Source organism: Suillus bovinus (genome assembly GCF_016758785.1).
Source record: "Suillus bovinus strain UH-Sbo-P2 chromosome Unknown EDB93scaffold_5, whole genome shotgun sequence".
NCBI classification, from domain to species: domain Eukaryota; kingdom Fungi; phylum Basidiomycota; class Agaricomycetes; order Boletales; family Suillaceae; genus Suillus; species Suillus bovinus.
The window spans coordinates 273-24,411 of record NW_024542061.1 but is presented as its reverse complement, the minus strand read 5'-3'; the positions used below and the strand labels follow the sequence as shown (position 1 = coordinate 24,411).

Genomic DNA, 24,139 nt, shown 5'->3' with positions numbered 1-24,139 from the left:
CAAAAGACACCTATGGTTATTCCTTTTCTCGATCTCCTCTATCCATGCCGGCCATCAGCGGGACGGATTGCGCTACAGACTGTTACAGGGTGCTACGAGTGCTTTGTAGCACTCTGTAGCAAATTACGTTTCCCTGATAGGCTGGTGGATGCTAATAGGTTCTTAAGGGAAAACGGGGGTACGGCGAGCTGGGACACTGAGCGAGTCCAATAGACCCACTGTTGCTCTCGATTTAATGCCATTCAACTGTTACACTGGTTGCGGCATAATCTTGAAAATTGACGATTTCCCGACAGCAACTCTCAGATTCTGTCGTGTGGATGCGATTGTCACGCGGAGGTAAAACAACGTTGTGGGTTGTGCTCGAATAATGTATGCGTAAGACCACACTGGACAAAATCACGAGACACTGTTACAGTAGGAAATATAAGGCGGTATATCAATCGACGATTTGGGGTGCTGGTTTGAAAGGCTGATCTTATCAAACAGTGAATGGTAATTGCTGAGTGCCGAATGTTAAATGTCAAACCCTGGTCAATTGAGGCCTCAGATACCAGTAATTCGACTCGTTAGGCAATGTACGTATTGTGAGATGAGCTGCTCAGAAAGCACTAGGTGCCCAGCCCCAAGAACTATGGCACGATCCTGGCCATGCTGAAAAAATGTCTTATTTTCAGAACGAAACAGAATGTATCTTGATCTTGTTGATGCATGATGCTCAACGTATTGTCAAACTCAACTCAATAAATTTTCGCTCAACTGTTCTCAACAATAGTGGGTATCGTCTAAGATCTCCCTAACATGTACTATTATCGCGTTCGCTAAGTCTTCAAGGCAGGATTTCTGTTCACTGCATTGGTATGTCCATAACAGCTTAATAGGTGTGTCAGCATCGTGGTGTCAGCTGATGGTCAATAGTACTTGCCGCGCTTCTTGTCATCGCCGTCGTAGGTAGTAGTGAAGGAAATACCAGCAGCCTCGTCTTCGGCTGGATAGGTATGTCAGCATTGTATTTTTAACTGACAGTCAATGGTACTTGCCGCGCTTCTGGTCATCGCCGTCGTAGGTAGTAGTGAAGGAAATCCCAGCAGCCTCGTCTTCGGCTGGATAGGTATGTCAGCATTGTATTTTTAACTGACAGTCAATGGTACTTGCCGCGCTTCTGGTCATCGCCGTCGTAGGTAGTAGTGAAGGAAATCCCAGCAACCTCGCCTTCGGCTGGATAGGTATGTCAACATTGTAGTTTGAACTGACGGTTAATGGTACTTACCGCGCTTCTGGTCATCGCCGTCGTAGGTAGTGGTGAAGGAAATCCCAGCAGCTGCGTCTTCGGCTAGATAGGTATGTCAGCATTGTAGTTTAACTGACGGTCGATGATACTTGCCACGGGCCACATTCTCGCGCTTGGCTACGGCTGCATGTTATGTTAACGACTATAATGCTACTGACATCATGAATACTCGCAGTGTCCCGTAATCTCCCCTGACATGGGGTATGCGGCTGCCAGAGCCACCATGGAGGCAAGTGCATTGAGCAGGAAGAAACGCTGCATGTTTGAGGTTGAGAGGTGTAAAGTTTACAGTTCAGAGCCTTGTCAGTGCATACCTCAAAAATCAGGCATCCTTCTTATACCTTGTTGTAGGTGCGCTCAACCAGTCAGACCTCGCTGGAATACGACGTGGCACGATATGATGATGATAACTGTGAATTGAATCCAAATGGGTTTTTGCTATGAATGACTTGGACTTGGATTCATGAAACATACGCCACCTCATGAGTTGCCAGCTCGTGACTCATGGTTGCATGACGGACAAAGCTGTAACAGCACTGTCTGACGGGTAATATGCAATCGTTTGACTGGCGGCAGAAAATTGAGAAGAGGATATATATTAATTCATAGTACATAATCACAAACATCTGTCACCAACTGTGATGTTTGACCTTGTAGAGGAAAGAACATGGCCTAAATTTCACGCACCAGTGTGTAATGGGGAAAACACATGAACATCGCTCAAACACCAACGCGAAGGGAACGTGGAGCAAAAGCTGATAGTGAAGCTAGATCCAACATAGTTGAGACAAAGTAGAGCTGATCACCTGTAAATTGACGAGCTGGAAGAAGCAGATGGTCCAGCACAGGCCGACAAATCTGGCACCGCCACGACGCCACGACGCCACCCAAACCAAGGACGACCCAGGTAGCAGCATCATCTGCCATCATCCCAGGCCCAAAGCGGGAACGGACCACACGGGGGATGGAGGATGAGTACTCGACGTCCGGAGGAGGAAAATTTGAGCATTTCTGGGCCGCAGACGAGCTCCAGCAGCTGCTGCTGGGTGATGTGGCAACTTGAGGTGAGCCAAATTCACGCACCAGGGAAGTTGAGGGAACATGACGGATGGACTGCAAATTTCCCACACTAGGACCGTCAATTTACCGTCTGGATGCAGCTGATGCTTTGGCGGAGGACGTGTCTTTTGGGATAACCACTGATGGAATTTGTCGGAAATTCCTAATTTAGATTTCAACGCCTTGCAACGCGTTTCAATGCCCAAATGCAGAGCGTGTCTTTAAATAGGTTTCTATAATAGAGTCGTTATTTTCAATGACGGTTGCAATGAATGCTGAGTCATGACAATTACGACCACAGCATTGCATCACGTGGTAATCACAACTAGGGGTCGGAGTTGCCGACTATTTACCTTGCTCCGGCTTCGCCCGAGTTTTCTCGTCCCCAATTTTATTATTTTTCAACTACTTGTCACCGACGTTGATCTTGCTCTGGTAACTCTTATTTTAACATTCATGGCATCAAACTGAATATGAAAGCACATCAATTGTCAGAAGTATTGAAGAGTTCAAATACACTGACTCCTAGTGATGTTCCGGCCCGGCTTAGGCTCGGCTTCGAAGGGCTTAGGCTCACAAAAATTCAGAGCCTAGGCCAGTGAGCCCAAGCCAGCCCAAAGCCGGGGCTTAAGCCCAACCAGGCCACGGCTTTTCACAGCCAACAGACAGCTCAAGTCCACTGTGGCATTAGGCAGCATAATTACAATGTATCTAGTAAATGTCTGTCTCAGTGTCCGACACGTCCTCAGCATCATCACCCAAAAGCAGAATGTCCCAACCTTCTTTGTCATCACCAGTCTCTTCTACTTCTACTTCCACTTCTTCGTCATTGTCGTCCAGGTGCTCACTGGAGACCGACGATGACATAATGGCCAGATAATCCTGCGCAAGTGAAGCCCAAATGGGGTACCTCTGCGCATTTATCTTAAGTAGTAAGATTATCATTAGCGTGAAATTTTTGAGTAGCAAAAAAAATACATACACCCCACCATTGAATGGTAGACATGCCAGATGGTGGAGCTGCTTCAACTGTCTCAAGGTAGGCCAAAAATTCAGCCCACCATGGTCTTGTCGGGTCACCAATTGAAGTAGGCACTGGGTTGGCTGATGAATCATCCTCGGAGTCACTGAGGACTTCGCGAATTAACTTCTTGAGACTGCCAGTTCTGCTGGGTTTAGTTGTGTGTTGTGATGTCGATGATGTCACTTGGTTCAGCTGAAGATACCGTGCTTTGAACTAGTTGTAGCACATTCAGATTAAGTTGATAAAATAAAAAAGATGACTCACCACTGTCTCCGCAGTAGAAAGCACATCATCGTGCAGATCCTCTGGCCAATGCTTCGTGAAATATGACATTTTCCCTGTGGGGTTGAGTACTGAGGTGCAAATGTCAAACTCGCAGTCATTCATGAAAAAATAATCAACGTACACATTGACAATACATACGCAGCAGAGTGTGTCATCTTCTCATAATACTCGTCTACTTTGGCAGCTGCATCTTTGAGCACAGGAGCAAACTTTGCATATTTCAGCCTTTCTGCGCGTGATGACCAAGCCTTGTGAAGAGTTTTGAGTGCTGGGATTGCAAGGTGTAAGGTTGAACCTCGTTCAGATGAGAAAGCTTGTTGGGCCACATCAGCATACTAAAAAACCAAGATAAGTAGAAAGCTTCAAATAAATAGAAAATAATGTACCGAGAGAAGATCGGCAAACTGCCCAACATGTGTCCATTCAACATTTGACAGCTTCAAAAAGTCAATCTTTGCGTGTCTAGCTAAATCACGCTCTTGACGACCCATCTCATATACAAATGTGTCAATGTGTTCCTTATTCATCTCCGCACAGTTGAGCATAATATAAGTGGAGGACCACTGAACCTTCATGTCGATTAACAGTTGTGTTGGCTGGGACACACCTCCCTTGGTTTGAACATTCCGGTACAGCTCCTTTCGTTTTGCAGAGGAACATTCCTTAATGCAAATGCTATGAACGAGGCCAATTTCATCTCGATTGGACGGCTCGTGCGCTTTCGAATCATGGGGGCTGTAATGAGGGGATTTGCTGTACAAGCTGATCAAGGTCTGTGTCGCAATGTTGATAACGTGGGCTAGGCAGCTATTAGATTTGTCAGAGAGCAATTTTGTTAAGTAAGAAGTGATAATCGAACATACTTTATTTTCTGCTGGCGCCAGGGAAACTCCTTATCATATTTGGCCTCGTATAGCCTTGTGAATTCCTGTAGGGTGATGCCATTGTTTGCGGCATTGTCACAAGTGACGTGTCCAAGCTAGTGTGATTTATGAGACTAACGAATATACTTGCAGTAAACCTAACTTACCTTGTGTGTGACACCAACATGATTGAGGATTTTAAACAAAGCACCACTGAGATGCTTGCCTGTGTGGGCATTATTGACTTGAGTGAATCCAAGCAGTGCACTTTCGAGTTCCCATTGCATAGTAGTCTTCTCTTTGATCCAGTGTCCTGTGACAGCAAAGTAACCATCAGTATTTTTGGCCTGCCATGCGTCACAGGTAGTATTGATGGTGCCCTTGACAGTGGCACCCTACATAGGTCCACATTAGTCAAGTAGATAGAGCAATATCATAAAATTTACTTACATTGAGTTTGCTCCTGAGCCCCGTAAGATGAGTTTTGAAGGTTCTTATTATCTCCGCACGAGTTGCCTTCCTGCCTGGAATTTTGACGCTGTTGGTTGTGCGAGCCGCAATGTCAATCATTTCTTTGAACTTTGGATGTTTGAGTGCTTGAATTGGCTAGATAAATAGACATTAATTCAGTTCAATCAGTAAGAGAAATGTAGTACCTGATCAGTGGACACGAGCCACTCAATTGCAGCCTGTTTGAACAACCTATCCATATATGAAACCACTCGTTCGGCAAGCTTCTGCTCAGTCAGATGCGCATTAATACTCTGCTGCGCAGCATTTTCCTTGCGGGCCTTAATGTTGCCAGGAAGCATTGACTCAAACAAATGTTCTTTGGCCCATTTCCGATATTTGGCAGAGAATTTTGCCTCAGCGTGACGACAGAGGGTAGATATTTCATTAACAAGAATACATTCTTTCCTATTGAGCATGCATCAGCATGTGAGTACAACTACAAATCAGCAGACCTATGGGCATGTTTTGCACTTCCTGTGCTTTTTCACCTTTCTGTTTGCCCCTGCATGATCAAAGGTAGCACCAAAAAATTTGTCGATGTCAGCAGTTTTGGCCTCTTGTGTCGACACTGGTTCCGTGAGAGATTGAACGTCAATGTCGATTAGAATACCATCAGCGTCAACTAATTCTGGTTCAGTTGGCACAACAGCTGATTTGCGCTGCTTTCGAGGCTTGGGATTAGTATGTGCGTTTTCATGCTTGTCATTGCCAGATTCTCCATCAGAGTCTTCATAAGAGTCTTCAGGGTGCACCCTTTTGTGGGGGTCGACAGCAGATGATGCTGATGGTATGGGAGAGGTGCGTGGAGGTTCCGCAATTTCGGTGGAGGATGAAGTGGCAGCGCACTTAGCAGCCTCTGCAGCATGGAAGTCGTGAATTTCCTTGGTTTGGGATGGCAGTGCTGCCTTCTCCGCATGTTGAAGAAGGGCCGCCGTAGGTTTGGTTTTGCGTACAGGACGCGCAACATGGTGCTCGGTTTCTGTGCTCATCATAGGTAGGTAGCAGGTAGTTGGGATATTAGAGGGACACGTACCAACATAAATCAATTGAAAGATATTGGGTGGACAATCACACTTGCGAAGGTGAAGCACATAAGGCTTCAAAATTACCAAAAATATTGGCTTGTGCAGTTGAGATCTAGTTTGCCGATGGCGGAGTGAGTTATGTCGAGCTCACGATATGTTGGACAGAGTAGGCTTTTCGACTGCAATGTGAGTAATGTCGACCAACCAAAGCACAAATAAGACATGGCAACTCACTGTGACATATGGACCGTCAAAGCTGATAAGAGTGATGGAAGTCAGAAGGTCGAAAAGACAAAAATAGAGTCAGAAAATGTACCTCCGGTGAGGCTTCTATGGCAGTGCCACTGAACATGCCTAAGCCATGGCTTAGGCCGCTGGCTCAGGCTTTTTGAAATTCAAGCCCAGGCCCAAGCCTTTCTTAGGCCGTGACTTAGGCCTAGGCTGGGCCTGGCTTATTTGGGCCCGGCTTGGGCCAGCCTAGGGCCTCAAGCTGAGCTGTGCACATCACTAACGACAAGTGTACCATCAGTTGCATTTGGTGGTGTACTAGCGCTAAGGAATATATATATCAGTGCCAAGGATAAGAATGGTGAGCACTATTAACTAATCAACCATGAGTGCCAATATAGACGCCTGTACGCTGCATCCAGTGTGGGTTCACAGGATATTGTGGGCCTTGCCCTATGACCTTTACCTAGGTCACCCTGTTCCACTACATTCTCAGTTAACCTTTCATTGCCGACGAAGCTAATTGAGAAAGTATGGAGAACGATGATGTGAGGTATATCATATTACTATTGTCCTTGATGTTGCCACATCTGTTTTGCTAAACTTCTGGCATGACTGTGCTACAGGTCAGAAGATTTGCCAGACAATTTGACACCATTTATCAGTCGAACAACTGTGGACCCTGTTGACGGAGGTGGATTTGGGGATGTCTGGAAGTGTAATTACAATCATGCAAATGGTATTTCTGGTCTGGTCAGTCTATGTGTTGGATTCAATTTGCCAACCAGATGCTCATGACCGGAATATTGATTGATAAGGTTGCAGTCAAGGCCTTCAGACTTCTAGCACATTGTGATTTGAAGAAAATGAACAGGGTAAGCTCTGTGGATAACCGTATGATAGCATGCTAACTTGTACTTACGTTGGACGCACTCAGAACATCAGCCGAGAAATTGGCATATTGAAGATTCTACGCCATAACAACATTGTACCCTTGTGGGGTGTAGTGACAGGATTTGGACAAAGGCCAGAGTTGCGCTGTTTGGTATTCCCATGGATGCCAAATGGCACATTGGATGCATACCTAACATTTAGCACTTTAACAGTCCTGGACCGTTCGCGTATTGTGAGTCATTCTCATCGTATCCTTTCACTTTCCAAGACTCACTTGAAGTTGGAAGCTGGAGGATGTCAGCACTGGACTTCGTTACTGTTAGTTTTCCTCTCTCCTCCCAAGATGTTCAGGCTGTAACTTACTTTGATGCAAGTGCACTTGATTCCTGTCATGCATGGGGATATAACAGGGGCAAGTCCAGAGCTACTGAGCCATGATCAAAAACTCATGAATATGTAGGCAAATATACTGATCGACAAGGGAGGCCATGCGAGGTTAATTGATTTTGGTCTTTCCACCATTACACAACCCCTTCTCGACCAGTCGCACTTGGCTGTGACATCTATACATCCAGGCACAATCCGCTATGCAGCACCAGAGCTCGTTCTACCAGACGATGCCTGTGAGCTGCCAGCGGTTTTGGAAAAAGCTGATATATACTCTTTTGGCTGTATAATGCTTCAAGTGAGTTGTTGGTTTGATCGCAAGATATTTGTTCAGGGGTTAATTGACCAGGTTCTCTCGGGTCGGCGTCCTTGGTCTGAGACCACGTCAGAAGGGTTCATCATTATCAGGATTTCACAGGGTTATGGACCGCAACGCCCTGATGGTCATCCTGCTATAATAGACTCTGATTGGACATTCATCCAAAAATGTTTGCAATCTGGACCCGGACTTCGACCTTCAGCAGATGAAGTACTTGACTTTGTCATGCACAGGTTTCACTCTCCAGGTAATTCTGCATAGTTTGTAGGGCTTTCTGACCATCCACTTATACGAGCTTCAAGACTCTTGCAGTAGACCGCCTGATGATCCTTTCGATTATGCGCCAGATGATTCCCCCAGAGCGTCACCGCACGGTGATTCTCATAACTCAGATACATCAAAGCAACCACCCGACAGTCCGCATTGTAATCCGAATCCTTCAATCATATTCGGGCCTCAGTTTTTGGGATCTTAGTATGTTCACAAACAACATTCATATCCATATTTATAATTTGGGCAGCCGTCACGGTGATGCATCTAATTTACATGCCAGAACAGACCTCAACAATCGGCTTCAAGGTATGTTTGGGCCGACTGCATCCAGCCTAAATTGGGGTATTTACTCTCAAGGACTTACAAACCCTCTTACCTGGAACGCCAGTAAGTTGTCAGCAGAGTGATTATTGGTATTTCTCATCAAAATCACATAGTCGATGATATGAATTACGGGTCTGCCACAGCGTCCACTAGAGGTGGAGCCCAAGACCTTGCAGCGATGGAGGCGCTCAGAACTATAGAACAAGAAATGGAACATGTAGGACAGATAGGCCAAACAGTGCAGACAGTGCAGGCAGAGCAGATGGAGCAGATGGAGCAAATGAATGTGTCGGGGTCATGTCGTTGATCTGACGAATCAGGAAGGTGCAGACTCCCAAACTAATCATCCACACATGAGACTAGTTCGCAAGTTCTCAATTGTAATATATTGTAGTATATGAAAGCGAGCGTAGGAATATGTTAACATGTAAATATACATAGTTTGATGGATCACCATACACATGCATCAAAGACAGATTGGAAGCATACCATCTCGTACTATCTTCTCCAGCCCAGAAACAGCATAGACATTAGTGGCGAGAGTTTGAGGAAGATCAGCTAGTGAATCAGTGATCGTGAAAGTGTTCCTTCAAGATCCGTATCTTGGTCTGAGTCCAACATCATCTGGATGTCCGTGTGTATACGTGCCACTGTAAAAAGTTTGAGCAGCAGGCTCAAAGTTACAGGGCTCAATAGTTTTCTGATTGCACTTCCATAAGGGACGTGGAGAAGAGGAAGCAGATGGCATACATACTAGGCACCTTCATCAGAGGTCTCCCAGTCGATGTGAATCTTGATTCATAGCGCATAGAAGGTATCCTGCTGGTAGTATTATGTCATTCCGGCTTCCACATTCTATGAATAATCGAGGGCAGTATTGGTGAATTGAGACAAATCCTTCACCAAACGGGATCTATGTCCATGTAGGTTCTCCAGATGCAAACTGAGTACTGAGTACTCGCGCTCGTACACGGGTCGGTACACGGTATATGTTGGGATTTGAAGAATAAATGGCAAGTGGATGACAGGTCATAGTAGTCTGATATCAACAGCGTTAGTTTGCGGCAGTAGTGGTGCATCATCACAAGCCGAAGAACACATTCGACGATTAAAGTGTAAATTCATATTTATTACCTGTGCCATGCTCGATCTCATCAGCCGTGACTGCAGCTACATTCGAAAGACTAGGTCACTCGGACCATCAATATTTTGGCAAGTGGCGAGACGATAAACGCTCTCCCGGAATACGTGAGACTATAAAGGATCCATGTATATAGTTACAATACCTCTAGTGTCCTGATGTCGATCAAGTGGCTAATAGAACCCATGTCTTTGACCTGTGCAATGATATCATGTTCGGATGCGATCCTCTTGAATTCCCCGTCGCGCTGCCGCGCTAGCAAAAATGCACTGAACGGCTGTCCATGGCGAACAATCAACCGCAATGCTCGCGAGTCAGAATCCGAACAAATCGGCCCAGTGTGCGCAGCGGGTGAACTGTACAACGAAGATTCGAGCACAGACCAATTGCCCACGCTCTGCGTATCGTCTACAGTGTCGTGCAACCCGAGGAGATAGCGACTCCATGGACGAACGAGCAAGATCGTTTGCCAGGCGGGTGGAGGTCTTGCCGGCGAGAACGAAGTAAACTTGTCTTCTGTGGTGATCTCCAGGTTGTGAAGTCCGTCTGACTTGAGTTCATACGTATATGTATCCTGGTCATGACTTGGCCTCCGCCTGGCTCCTGTGACTGGGAATACGATGCAAGGCAGATGCAACCGGCGGTGTGCGAATCGGGGAACGCTGAGGCAGTCAAGTGACTGATATAGTTGCAAGGCTGACTGTAAAGCCACAACACCTCGCAGCGAGGAGACAAATGACTGAATCTCATCTTCAGATAGAGATGGCAGTTTGCACGGTGGAGCTTCATATGAACTGATGTCGGCTGGTAGACAGCTGTTGAACTCTGATGATTTTCCGACCCAGTCCAGGGCAGTAATATCACCAGACTGAGCTATAATTTCCTGCAGAAGCCGCCCGAGCGCGTTCTGCTTCTTCTCGGTATAATCAACATGTAGGCGGACACCGAAGATACCGAATAACGAGTATGCGATATCTTCTTGTAACGTGGTAGTACGTGTCGACGCCCACTGAAGCTTCTCTCGGGCGTCTCTCATCCCGGGACGGAAGGCCACAACGGCTTGTCGATCTATGCCCGTCACGTTCTCCAACTCCTGCATGATCACAGCAGATTCCTTATGGTTTGGAGTGTGATCGTCGAGATAAAGAGTCCAATCTTTCTGATAAAAGAGAATGACTTTGGGAGCGAGAAATTCTTGAACCGTCCATCCGCGTGTGTTCCAAACGCTCTTTCCCAGCGCACCAGGCTTTGACAAAGGCGGGACATCTGAGAGGTATACGACTGTGAATGCGGAGTTGCGATACCAGGCGAACATGGACTTGACCGATGCTTGGAGCTCAACATCGGTGTTCTTGTCTATGCAGCATGTGTCGCTCCATGCCCAGTTACACCCCAAATCACGAGCAGTTTTGCAGAAGAACTGCAACTTCTTGGTGCCGCCAACTGGATCCAACTCATAGATGTCCTCGCCCTGGATATCCTGCAGGAGCGGCTCCTCATCCTCCCACCTGTGTGATAACATGACATATTGGAAGTATGTCATCACCACTTCTTCGATGCGCTTCATTTGGATATCTGGATGCGTAATTGTTGATGACACAAGCTCCTTGTACTCTATGCTCATTTTGAAGGTGCGTATCTGCATCTCTCGATCGCATAAGAGACCGGTGGTGGTGTCGATGATGCGCAACGGAGCACTGTCAAGTTGGGCGTCGATGACTTTTCTAATAGCACGGTCTACCTCGGATGGACTAAGATACTGCTGGCGCAACTCTGCAGAAACAGTTCAAGCATGTTAATGCACGAGTTCTCTGAGGCTTACTTCGTGTCTCAGTGTCAGGGGCATCATCTAATTTCGAGAGCATGATTCGGAAAGCCTGCATCGCTTCGTCGTAGCGTTGTGCGCCATGAAGCGCTGCATACTTCAACTTGTATCCAAAATGAGACAAAGGGTTGAGTTGAATGACCTGTGCATCACCACAATGAGCACATGTGAAGAAACAATAAATGCTATCGCACCATTTGCGCGTCGAGAAGGGCCTCGTCCCATAGCATTTTGCCTAACCTTGCCCTACTACGATTTGCAAAGATGGTATCAGATGCAAAATTCAGGTCGATCGCGGCCGAGTAAAGTTCGATAGCCAGATCAAAATCGCTTACAGCGAGCGCAGTATCTCCACTGGTGAGAAATGGGGCACTGCATTGTTCTGTGGAAGCTGAGTAAAATGGGGGTGAGGATTACAACCTCAGGCGATATCACTGAAAACTTGCCCGTGGACCAGTCAAGGCAACTGGCCTTTGTTGTTTCGTGGACGTTGTCCATCATAGATCTGTGTAATTCGAGTGCTTCATGGACTTTTCCTGTGGAAAAGAAAGCCTGGCACTGTTTCTGGTGTGCAATGAGCCGCAACGATTTGAAATCCCAGCCGAAGAGCTGTACGAGGGATCAGTTATGAGAAGAATTTCAGATGTATATTCACGTACCACCACCAAGTCCTCGTACATGGAATAAATGGGCAAACTCCATGAGAGAACACTGGAGTTGAGGACGACAGTAAAATGGTTAGCGGCTTCTTCGTGATGTGCACGATCCAAGGCCTTGATTCCGAGTTGAACACGCATATATGCCTAATGTGCAAGTTACAAAGATCGGTTTTGATGGCTAAGGGTGGATGATGCTTACTTGCACGACACAACACCCAAGAACATCAGCATTTGGACAACCAGTAACGAGTTCTTTGAGGAGTATGTTTGCTTCGTCATGTTGATCCGCATTAAAGAGGGCGATGGACTGAAATACGCGATGAAGCGGAGAATACGTGAGGCAAATGTAAACGTACTTTGATCAAGAGCAGGAAATGTAGGATTTGTGGATTCTGGTCCGTGTATATTAATGCGACATCGAATGCTGCCCTCGCATCTGGGACACGGCCTTGTCCACAGAGGGCAATACCCTTGGAGATGTATCCTATCAATGAGGGCTGAATGCTGATGGACTATGTCACCGACGAGTTGTCCTTTTGTAAGTGGGCCATGATCAGTGCGTATCACTCACCTCGGTTGCATCCTGAAGGGCACGGTCCCAGCTGTGTCGTCGAGCCATCACGAATGAGCGATGAGCATATGAAGTATGGTTGTTAGCATTGGTGTTGATATCTCGAGTAAGTAGTTCTTCAGCAGTGGACAAGTGCCCATCTATGCATGCATCCCGGGCTGTTGTGATGGCTAGCATCTGTACAAGACATGCTCGCATTGTAGTATATGAGTCAAGGACAGAAACATGCCTTTGAAAAAATACCCGGAGGCACTGCCCACTCCGAGATCATGGTATCGCCGCCTCCGCTGAGGATATGCTTGCCGTCTGCGGAGAAAGTGACGCATGACGTCAAGGATTTATGCTTGAACGTGGCGACAGTTTGTCGATCTGAGAGCCGCCAAAGACGGACATATTTGTCATCAGATGCGGACGCGATGAGTGTGCCAGCAGGATTGATGGCGATGGCAAGAATATGTTTAGTGTGGCCCGTCCAAGGCTCACCGACCTGCTGCCAGGTGGTTGTATCCCATTCACGGATGGTAGGATCCTTATAATCGCCGCCTGTAAGAAGGCGTGTGCCATCGGGCGTCCATGTGAGTGAGCAGTTGTATGATGTGTGGGCCTTGAAGGATGCGATATGTTCCCTCGTAGCTGGATCATGAATTTGGATATTGTCTTTTGTTGCGATGGCAAGAAATTCTCCAGAGGGCGAATATCGAACACACAAGACATCATTACCACACTTAATTGGATCCCTTTGCTCCCGCCATGTTCCACAGTTTCGTCTTTCTGTCATGATATGCACTAGTGGCCAGCACTGTTCCATCTGGAGAAAAGTCCAGCGAGATGATATAACCGAAATGGGCTTCGAGGATTTGTGTGAGTATTTCACCAGTTTCTCCGTGCCAGACGATGACCCCTCCCCTCCAATCACCGCTTGCTATCAATTGCCCATCTCGTGATACTGCCAATCTCAACACATCACTGTGGTGTCCCTCCATCTTCTTCAACACAACACCTTTTTTCAAGTCCCATAATCGAAGCGTGTTGTCCCATGAGCCCGTAACCATCCGTTGTTTATCGGGGAACACTGCGACTGCGTTTGCGCAGTTTGTATGGCCCCCAAACTCTCGCAGGGGTGTGATGATCGGAGTGAGCTCCGACATTTCTGATAGTGTCGAGCACGGTCAAAGTGGATTTTGGAGGGATTATGGGTGTTTTTCTGCAGAGGTGCGTGGCCTAAAATATGCATTGACCTGTTCGCCTCCACGACTTCATCACTGTTACGGCAACAATGCACCCTATTATCATACCCGCCGACAGTCACGGCATACCAGCATACAGGTACATGCGCCCGACTCCGTCTTTGTTGGCAATTGTACTAGTTACTTCTTATCTTGACGCATGCACTATATTATCTTCTATCTCTTACAATTTGCACCATGTGCTACCTAATACCTTCGACACTCAGCCACAGATTCGCATGTCCACTTATCAATAGCATCAACAAATCGTCGAGTTCCTTTTGTACCTTGAGCTACTTAAAGCCAGTCTCGCTGCTATTAATATTGTTTCTAGAAAGTCTAACTGCAGGGTTTATTGCTGCAGAGCTTAACGATTCACTGCTTGCACTTCCTCGTGGAGGTGCAGAAGAAGCAGGCGAGATAGTACATAGCCATTTTCTTTAACAGCCTTGCAGTCAACATGGTAGATGTGGACTTCGACCAAGACGTTCGACATGCGATCGAAGTCTGAAATGCGTGTATTTTTGAAAAACTTTGCGAATTTCTTAGATTCCAGTCTGCCTCAGTTTGTACTTGGACGTCTATTGCTACCTATCTGCTTTTTATTGTCGATTTTCATTGGCCATGATGACTATTATTTTTTTTGTAACGCTGTTCCTGCTCTTTCTGAGTACAGAGTCGTCGGGGTATGTATGCCACGGAATAACTTGGTATCGTCGTGATTGTCTAAAACTTAGAGGAAGTTGTGAATGCTGGACCGCGATAAGTGGATCTTTGATCAGGCGCATGCCAAGAAAGAAAGAGTTTAAATTTCCAAAAGATACCTTGCGGGGTCATTGGCATACTAATGGCATGGGCAAATTGCAGGTACTGCATACAAGGGACAGCGTTTTATGGTTACGAAGTATAGAATTGTCGATGCCAGCAGGTAGGCCGCTAGGTCGCTCCTGTAGGTTCTGCCGAAATTTCTGCCATATAGCAACAACGGTTCTGCCAAATCGATCAAAATCGTGCCGATTTGTATATGCAGGATATAAAATCTGGCTGTCGTTCTATATCACGGTGGTTTCCCATCCTCAGAGATATCATCCCCTCAGAAAATCCCATAGATTTCGCAGAGAAAATGCGTTTATCCTTCATCGCCATTGTTATCGCTTTCACAGTATCTCATTTTGTTAGTGGATGTAAGAAACAATCGCAAGCTTGCTCAACAAATGACGAATGCTGCTGGGAATTTATTTGTGACGTTGATGAGGTGAGTATGAGCAGGTCGCTGTGCAATTAGGATTCACTCGCCTGCGCACCCTAGGATGACGATATGGTCTGCATACCGGACCTTGCAAGGCGAGACTGAGTTAGAAATTAAGCCAACAGCCTGAGCGGCACATCGCGCCTAGTATTACTAGATCGTAAGTCGTCGAATTTTGTGAAGTGTCATGATGATAGATTATATTTTGAAACTAGACGCTGTCGTCCCACTTTCACATAGTCACGTGTACCCAATTCCATGTTCACTGACAACTCTTTACTTTACACCGCTGAACAATCGGCTCTTTGGTAGTGATCTCCAGGTTGCGAAGCCCGCCTGGTGTGAGTTCATACGCATATGTATCCTGGTCATGACCTGGCCTCCGCCTGGCTTCTGTGACCGGGAATACGATGCAAGGCAGATGCAGGCTGACGTTCCTGAAATAAGCAACGCTCATATAATCAAGTTGGACGAAAAGTTTCGGAGACAAATCCAAAAAACCACGGGATTTTTTCGCAGCGAGGATAGTTGTCTGAATCTGATCTTCGGACAAAGATGGAAGAGTGTGTGGAGCAGTGGAGTAAGAAGTAATATAGGCTGGAAGACAGCTATTGGACTCGGAAGGTTGTCCGACCCAGTCGAGGACAGTGATGTTGCCTGACCGGGCCACAATCTCCTGTAGGAGCCGCCCGAGTGCATTCTGTTTCTTCTCGCCGTAGATTGCAGGTGGGCGGACACCGAAGATGCCAAACAATGAGTACGCAATATCTTCTTGCAATGTAGTAACGCAAGATGATGCCCACTGAAATTTCTGTCGGGCGTAGCTCATCCCTGGGTGAAAAGAGATCAGGGCCTGTGCATCTATGCCCATCGCATCCTCCAACTCCTTCATGACTGCAGGGGACTTTTTGTGGTTGGCAAATGGACGTGCGAATCTGTGGCTGAGTGTGCTTCGAAGGTGAATAGGTAGCACATGGTGCAAATTTAAACTACCATCTGCTCCATCTGCTCTGTCCGCACTGTTTGGCCCGTTCTTCCTGCACGTTCCATTTCCATTTCTCGTTCTATATTTCCAAGCGCCTGCATCGCTGCAACTTCTTGGGCTTCCAATTTAGTGGACGCTGTGCCAAACCCGTAATTCATGTCGTCGACTATGTGATTTTGATCAAAAATACCAATAATCACACTGCTGACAACTTACTGTATATCTCGGCGTGCCAGGTAAGAGCGTGTGGAAGTCCTTGGGAGGAATTGTCCCATCTTACACGCCCGGATGTGGTCGACCTATACGTAGCTTGAAGCCAATTGTGGAGTGTTACTCGTGCGTGCAGATTAGATGTACCACTCTGACGGCTGCCCAAATATAAATATGGACACATGCATACGAAGGTTGTGTGTGAACATACTAAGATCCCCAAACCTGAGGCTCAAATATGATTGAAGGATTCGGATTACAATGTGGACTGTCGGGTGGTCGTTCTACTGTATCTGAGTTATTAGAACCACAGTGCGGGGATGCTCCGGAAGAATCGTCAGGCGGTCTACTGCAAGAGTCTAGAAGCTCGTATAAGTGGATGGTCGAAAAGCACTACGAACTACGCAGAATTACCTGGAGAGGAAGACCTATGCGTGACAAAGTCGAGTACTTCATCTGCTGAAGGTCGAAGTTTGGGTTCGAATTGCAAGCATTCTTGGATGAAGTTCCAATCCGAGTCCAATATTTCAGGATCACCATCTGGACGCTGGGGTCCACGACCTTGGTATATCATGACAGGAATGAGAGCATCCAGCCTTCCAGATTTAATCTCAGACCAAGGGGGCCGACCCGAGAGAATCTGTTCAATCAATCCTCAGAAGAACGTTTTGTGGCGAAACATCAACTCACCTGAAGCATCACACAACCAAAAGAGTAGATATCGATTTTTCCCGCCAGCTCCCGATCGTGCACGTCGTCCGATAAAACGAATTCTGGTGCAGCATAGCAGATTGCACCTGGATATATAGATGTCGCGGCCAAGAGCGACTGGCCGATAAGGGGCTGAACGATGGTGGAAAGGCCAAAATCGATTAACCTCGCATTGCCTCGATCGTCGATCAGGATATTTGCCTGCACATTCATGAGTTTTTAAAAATGCAACAGCAGCTCCGAATTTACCCCTGTTATATCCTCGTGCATTACACGAACCGAGTGGACTTGCATCAAAGTTACAAGTAAACGTCTTGAGAAAATAGATGGAAACTAACGGTAACGAAGTCCAGCGCTGACATCCTCCAGCTTGCAACTGGGAGTGAGTCCTGAAGAAGTGAAAGCATAAGGTGAGAATTGCTCACCAGATGTGAACGGTCCAGGACTGTTAGATCGTTGTGCTTGGATGCTAGGTATGCACTCAACGTGCCGTTCGGCATCCACGGAGACACCAAGCAGCGCAACTCCGGCATGGGTCCAAATCCTGTTGCTATGCCCCACAAGGGTACAATGTTGTTATGGCGTAGGATCTTCAATATACCAATTTCTCGGCTGATTTTCTAGATGCGTCCAAAAGTTAGTGTACTAGGCTGATACGTGATTCATGTACAGAGCTTACCCTGTTGAGTTTCTGCATATCATAACGCTGCGGAAGTCTGAAGGCCTTGAGCGCAACCTTATCGATCAATGAGCCAATTGTCAGCCAGCGGCCCGGGCATGGTAAATTGAATCCAACGCAAAAACTGACGAGGGCAGAAATGCTATTTTCACCATGATTGTAATTCAAGTCGCACTTCCAGACATCACCAAATCCACCTCCGCTCGTCGGGTCCAGAGATGTTCGAGTGATAAAGGGCGTCAAATCATCTGGCAAGTCTTCTGTCCTGCAGCACGGACCCATCAGGAGCAGATATGGCGACAGCGAGCGCAGCGACAATGTGATCATACCTCAATTTATCGTTCATCATGCTCTTTGAGTCAACTTCAAGTCGTGGACGATGAAAGGTCAACTGAGAATGTAGGTTAAGAACCCACACTGGATTCAGTAGAGCTATTTAGAGATATTCGGGCCCTCAGTCCTTGCATAACGGAGCGCCAGCTATTTTGACGCTGCACTGCACGCGTCAGGCGTCGCCGCGTCGACGATAAGTTGTGCCAGCGGGGCCCACAAGTACTTGGTGATGAAAGTTGGAAATACAACCTAATACTTAGTAATATTTCGGTATACCTTTATGACGTAGTAAAGTTTAAACCCAGTACTGCAGTCAACCATTCCAGATAATCTCATAAAATCAGTATTATATATTGAACGCTTGTACACCGACCGGCGACAGTGCAGTGCACCCGACTCCGTCTTTGTTGGCAATTGTACTATGCAGTTACTTCTTGTATTGACGCATGCACTATTCTTATCTCTTTCAATTTGCACCATGTGCTACCTACTCACCTTCGACACTCAGCCACAGATTCGCATGTCCACTTATCAATAGCATCAACAAATCATCGAGTTCCTTTTGTCAGTCTCGCTGCCATTAATATTGTTTCTAGAAAGTCTAACTGTACGATTGATTGCTGCAGAGCTTAATGACTCACTGCTTGCACTTCCTCGCGGAGGTTCAGAAGAAGCAGACGAGATAGTAGCCATCTTCTTTAACAGCCTCGCAGTCAACATGATAGATGTGGACTTCGACCCAGACGTTGAAGATGCAAAGAATTGATATTCCTCCGGATCGTAATATTATCTCCTGGTTCACAGTCGCTGCCTCCTTTTCAACCTTCGCCTTCGCAACTTGCGTTCGCCTCGAATTCTCGTCCATCTCCGCAGTGCCATTACATATTATCCTGCAGCCAGCTCTGGATTGAAATACACACCATCTTTCGCAGGTGCAGTCGCTGGATACCCACGCGACGGGACTTTCGTCGAGAAATTTCATTGGATATAGTTTTCTTAATAAATCAAACGCAAATTTAGATGAAAAGCGTGCTTTTCGACTGTGTGCCGTACGGCGAGGGGTAGATGTGCTGGTGCTTGATGCACATGTGGATGCGTGCGCAGACGCATCCGAACGGGCTGTTGCCAAGCGGAACAAAAGCAAGTCAAAAACACCTTGGATATCTCGTGTGAGAGGAGTACGCACGTTTCTGTTCTTGCTTTCCCTTCTTTTGCTCTCTGCATTGTGCATGAGTTCTCGGATGACAGGGTCGGATTGAGATTACTTCCATGTAACATAATCGACCTCGTCGAAACGTTCATGGTCCACTCGGAGTACTGGCGCGAGAATCTATTACAGAGTGTTAGTGTGACGTTAGTCGAAATCATGGACTACGGTACAACAAGCAATGGTCTTTAGTACCTAACTCGTATGTAGATGGATTATCAAAAGACATGTTGAGAGCATACCACATGGGCGCTTACAAAAGGCCCTTTTCACATGCGTCAACGTTCGCAGGCTCAAGATCCGCTCGGAACGTATATCTTGCCACATGACAACCACATGAGGTGTTTCGCATGATCAGTATCAATGTGCAACTTCATTTTTGCACACAAACTATCAGGAGTTGCACCTTAGAAGCGACCACCCGCGGCTCCGAGGTAACAAAACCAGATTCATGTCAAAATTGGGTGCACATATCATGTAGGTATACAGTCTCCAAGTCCGAAATATCGAAGTCCTTGGCAATAGGTTGCACGTATTTATGCCATGACTAGATGCCAAGTCGTCACATGAATGCTTTCATCAACAAGATGGGAGGGCGCACGGAGTTGATCATATGCCAATATGCACAAACGCTATGCGCTGGGACAAGGGTATGTCTCTGTCACTAGCTAACGACTGGACCGCTCGGTGCAGCGCCCAGGCAGCTCGTTTGGGATCCATTGTGCCACCCTCGCAAAACCTTTCGTAGAATGCCTTGACTAAGCGCTGCACAGTATCATCGTTGACCTTCCACAACGTCCCGACGACACTCCTAACCCCAGCAAATTGCAGGCCAGCCGCTAGGTGTATCACCTCGTCGGGCGTTCTGAAGTCACCGACCGCGGTTTCACAGGCAGAAAGAAAGGCAAAATGATGCTGAGACAGATCCATCTGTGCAATATCAAGGAGCGACAGAGGTTGGTCGCGCATAAGAAAGGCTGAGTTGAAGGGTTCATCAAATCTCTGTGTCCCATAACATGCGAGATGGATCCAAGTATTTTCTTGCAATGCGCGCAGTGCTCTCGATTTTGTGGCGTCAACGCTGGTTATCTTGGAGAAGGAGACAGTTGGGGGAGGAGGCAAAAGTTTCCGCACCAATTCCAGCTCAGGCTCCACAGCATCCAAAGTGAAAGAGGCACCGGCTGGGAAATTCTGACCGATGGCGACGAAGGGCACTGACGTGGGTCTGTCATGAGTTGCGCGAGCCTTGATCAGCGCGGTGAGAGATGGGGTGTATGAAGATATATAGAGCTGCGAAAGAGACTTTCCCCCATTTCTGTACTCGCGAGCAGCATGCAACGGCAAGAAATTGAAGAGAGACGTCGGGCACCACCATATTCGGGAGCCTAGTCCTACCAATCCACGCAATTTCTCGACCACTGGGCCGACGACATTGTTCCACAACTCGTTCAAAGCTTCCACCAGCGCGTGCCCGGTCTCTTTCTCAACTGACTCTCGAAATGTGAGTACCAATTTGGCGAGTTTCTGAATATCGGTAGGGAGTTGAATGCTGGTGGGAGGTTGCTTGTGTGGGATAATAATGGCATCGCAAGATGATTCGCTTGCGATGAGCATGATGACGAGCCCATCGCGAGCTGCATCTTGAAGATCGGAGAACAAAGGGGGGAGCAGGAAGCGAGAGAAGCCCTCAATCATCCTGATCTCTTCCACAGTTCCATTCCAGTCCTCCACTAGACGTCTGTACCGGGTGGCTTCTGCTTCTACATCGACTCTTTGGGTCCCTTCTGGATGGCTTGCAGGAGGTTTATCAAGGAGGGAGCTGAGGTCTGTAAATCTCTTCATCAGAGTCACTGCATGATCGCCGCAAGTCTGGAGCCCATCAAGAGGTGTGCGGAGTCGAGTCATCTGGGTCCAGATGATGGTCCTGCCTTGCTCCAACAACTCAACAGCGCGAATCACATCACCACTACGAAGAGCACACGATGCAGCATCCACGACAAGTGTACTTGGGAATTCCTTCATGGCATTATGACGAGATGATAAGGAGGCTGTCACAGACATGTAAGCGTCCAGAAGTTGCATAGAAGTCACATAAGCCTCCAGTTGAGTACCATGCGAATGCTGATCAGCATGGCGCACCCAACTTAGACTTGCGCGCAGGCGAGATGGCAAGCCTGCAGAGACAATATGTGCTGCTGCCTTAAAATGATGCATGGCAGCATTTAAACTCTCTATATTTTTCCAAGCGCCGGAGCTATCAAGCTTTGAATGATGGATTGACAGGTAGACCTTAGCCATCGATGTGTGGACTACGGATCGACGAGGATCATGCTGCGTTAACAATGTCAATGCATGAAGTAGGTTCTCTCGTGACTCGTTCAAGTCTTTGCCATTGCCTCGATGATCAAAGCGTGAGGAGAGTGTATCTGCGAGGTCGTTTAATGACTTGGACCGATCTCTATGACCGACCGGGAGCAAAGCCAGCGCTTCCCTGAGAAGTGCGATGGCATCATCCAAGTCTTTGTCGTTGCCTCGGTGGTCAAAGCGGGAGGAGAGTGTATTCGCGAGGTCGTTTAATGACTTGGACCGATCTGTGTGACCGACTGGGCGTAAAGCCAGCGCTTCCTTGTGAAGTGCGATAGCATTATCTAAGTCTTCGCCGTTGCCTCGGTAGTCAAAGCGGGAGGAGAGTCGATTCGCGAGGTTGTTTAATGAATCGGACCGATCTGTGTGACCGACCGGGAGCAAAGCCAGCGCTTCCCTGTGAAGTGCGATAGCATCATCCAAGTCTTCGCCGTTGCCTCGGTGGTCAAAGCGGGAGGAGAGGTGAGTCGCGAGGTTGTTTAATGACTTGGACCGATCTGTGTGACCGACCGGGCGCAAAGCCAGCGCTTCCCTGCAAAGGGCGATAGCATCATCCAAGTCTTTGTCGCTGCCTCGACGCTCAAAGCGAGTTCCTAGCATTACAGCTAGATTGCCTAGCAATTGCCCTCGGCAAGCATGCCAGGCGTTGTAGTATCCCAGTGCATCATAATGAAGGGATATCACTTCATCTAAGGCGCTGAGTTCATCTCTCTCCAAACACCGCTGTGCTTGATCAGCAAGTTGATCTGGCGATAACGGAAGCATAGATGGGGCGTGCCACTCCTGCCCGAGATCATTTGCCGATTAGTTGTGGTAAGTTATGGTCAGAACGATGACTTACAGGTCTTGGTGTAGTGGAGGACTCGGATATTCCACTCTGTGAGTCATGATAAGAGGAATGTGGTACGGAAACTACAGAAGCACTCGACGTGGAGGCAGACAAATTATCCGCGACCATGAACAAAGTCTTCATATCATGATCAGGGGGGAGTGGCGGACTGTCGGGTGGTTGTTCTGCTGTATGCGAGTCTTCGGAACCACCGTGCGGGGAGGCTCCAGGGAAATCATCCGGCGCATCATCGGAAGGATCGTCAGGCGGTCTACTACAAGAGTCTTGCTCGTGTAAGTGGATGGTCGAAAAGCACTACGAACTATGCAGAATCACCTGGAGAATAAAACCTACGCGTGACAAAGTCGAGTACTTCATCTGCTGAAGGTCGAAGTTCGGGTCCAGATTGCAAACATTTTTGGATAAATTTCCAATCAGAGTCCATTATGGCAGGATGACCGTCGGGGCGTTGCGGTCCACAACCATGTGAAATGCTAACGATGATGAACCCTTCCGATGGAATCTCAGACCAAGGACGCCGACCCGAGAGAACCTGGTCAATCAGCTCCCGAACACATATCTTGTGATCAAACCAACAACTCACTTGAAGCATTATACAACCAAAAGAGTATATATCGGCTTTTTCCAAAACCACTGGCAGCTCACGGGCATCGTCTGGTAGAACGAGCTCTGGTGCTGCATAGCGGATTGCGCCTGGACGTATGGATGTCGCAGCCAAGTGCGACTGGCCTAGAAGGGGTTGTGTAATGGTGGAAAGACCAAAATCGATTAACCTCGCATGGCCTCCCCTGTCGATCAGTATATTTGCCTACATATTCATGAGTTTTCGATAATGCCTCAGTGGCTTCGGACTTGCCCCTGTTATATCCCCATGCATGACAGGAACCGAGTGCACTTGCATCAAAGTAAGTTACGGCCTGAACGTTTGTGGAGCAGAGAGGGAAACTAACGGTAACGAAGTCCAGCGCTGACATCCTCCAGCTTCCAACTTCAAGTGAGTCCTGGAAAATGAAAGGATACGATGAGAATGACTCACAATACGCGAACGGTCCAGGACTGTCAGAGTGTTGTGGTTAGATGTCAGGTATGTACTCAATTTGCCATTTGGCATCCACGGAGATACCAAGCAGCGCAGCTCTGGCCTTAGTCCAAATCCTGTTGCTATACCCCACAAGGGTACAATGTTGTTATGGCGTAGAATCCTCAATATGCCAATTTCTCGGCTGATTTTCTGCGTGCGTCCAACATAAGTACAAGTGTGCTATGATGTGGCTCTCCACGGAGCTTACCCTGTTCATTTTCTCTAAATCACAATACGCTGGAAGTCTGAAGGCCTTGATTGCAACCTTATCGATCAATATTCCGGTCATGATCAGCCAGTTAGTAGATTGAATCCAACACATAGACTTACCAGAGCAGAGATACCACTGACATCATGATTATAATTACACTTCCAGACATCCCCAAATCCACCTGTATCAACAGGGTACACGGTTGTTCGACTGATAAAGGGCGTCAAATCGTCTGGCAAATCTTCTGTCCTGCAGTACGGACCCATCAGAAACAGATACGGCGACACCGAGCACAGCGACAGTATGATCATACCTCACTTCATCGTTCTCCATGATTTTTCAGCCAGTTTCG

General features: G+C 47.3%; 5 protein-coding genes across 5 annotated transcripts; 1 reads left to right on the top strand and 4 right to left on the bottom strand.

Annotated features, from left to right (window-relative positions):
• Nucleotides 1-1,026: 1,026 nt before the first annotated feature.
• On the bottom strand, nucleotides 1,027-1,552 carry EDB93DRAFT_1100412 (uncharacterized protein; the record flags this gene model as incomplete). The annotated part of the gene is made up of 5 exons (XM_041447007.1): nucleotides 1,027-1,103; nucleotides 1,140-1,218; nucleotides 1,271-1,333; nucleotides 1,369-1,414; nucleotides 1,461-1,552. The coding sequence occupies 5 exons, from the start codon at nucleotides 1,550-1,552 to the stop codon at nucleotides 1,027-1,029; spliced, it is 357 nt and encodes a 118-aa protein (XP_041311915.1).
• A 5,640-nt stretch (nucleotides 1,553-7,192) lies between these two features.
• On the top strand, nucleotides 7,193-8,149 carry EDB93DRAFT_1076968 (kinase-like domain-containing protein; the record flags this gene model as incomplete). Its single annotated transcript, XM_041445282.1, has 2 exons — nucleotides 7,193-7,504; nucleotides 7,643-8,149. 2 exons carry the CDS (start codon nucleotides 7,193-7,195, stop codon nucleotides 8,147-8,149), a joined length of 819 nt encoding a protein of 272 aa, XP_041311914.1.
• Nucleotides 8,150-9,762: 1,613 nt separating this feature from the next.
• Nucleotides 9,763-13,829, bottom strand: EDB93DRAFT_1325352 (uncharacterized protein; the record flags this gene model as incomplete). Its single annotated transcript, XM_041455034.1, has 10 exons — nucleotides 9,763-11,399; nucleotides 11,449-11,593; nucleotides 11,646-11,842; nucleotides 11,898-12,060; nucleotides 12,111-12,254; nucleotides 12,310-12,417; nucleotides 12,467-12,622; nucleotides 12,682-12,872; nucleotides 12,925-13,314; nucleotides 13,469-13,829. The coding sequence occupies 10 exons, from the start codon at nucleotides 13,827-13,829 to the stop codon at nucleotides 9,763-9,765; spliced, it is 3,492 nt and encodes a 1,163-aa protein (XP_041311913.1).
• A 1,589-nt stretch (nucleotides 13,830-15,418) lies between these two features.
• On the bottom strand, nucleotides 15,419-18,068 carry EDB93DRAFT_1100409 (kinase-like domain-containing protein; the record flags this gene model as incomplete). The annotated part of the gene is made up of 9 exons (XM_041447006.1): nucleotides 15,419-16,060; nucleotides 16,150-16,307; nucleotides 16,358-16,509; nucleotides 16,563-16,710; nucleotides 16,766-16,991; nucleotides 17,042-17,263; nucleotides 17,401-17,451; nucleotides 17,488-17,682; nucleotides 17,742-18,068. 9 exons carry the CDS (start codon nucleotides 18,066-18,068, stop codon nucleotides 15,419-15,421), a joined length of 2,121 nt encoding a protein of 706 aa, XP_041311912.1.
• Nucleotides 18,069-19,896: 1,828 nt separating this feature from the next.
• On the bottom strand, nucleotides 19,897-23,917 carry EDB93DRAFT_1198789 (uncharacterized protein; the record flags this gene model as incomplete). Its single annotated transcript, XM_041450914.1, has 9 exons — nucleotides 23,907-23,917; nucleotides 23,785-23,841; nucleotides 23,532-23,726; nucleotides 23,446-23,476; nucleotides 23,352-23,389; nucleotides 23,079-23,303; nucleotides 22,811-23,027; nucleotides 22,487-22,758; nucleotides 19,897-22,428 (listed from the first exon to the last, which is right to left on the bottom strand). Coding segments are annotated over exons 2-9 (3,519 nt in total), but the record flags the coding sequence as incomplete, so codon positions are not given.
• Between the last annotated feature and the right edge of the window lie 222 nt (nucleotides 23,918-24,139).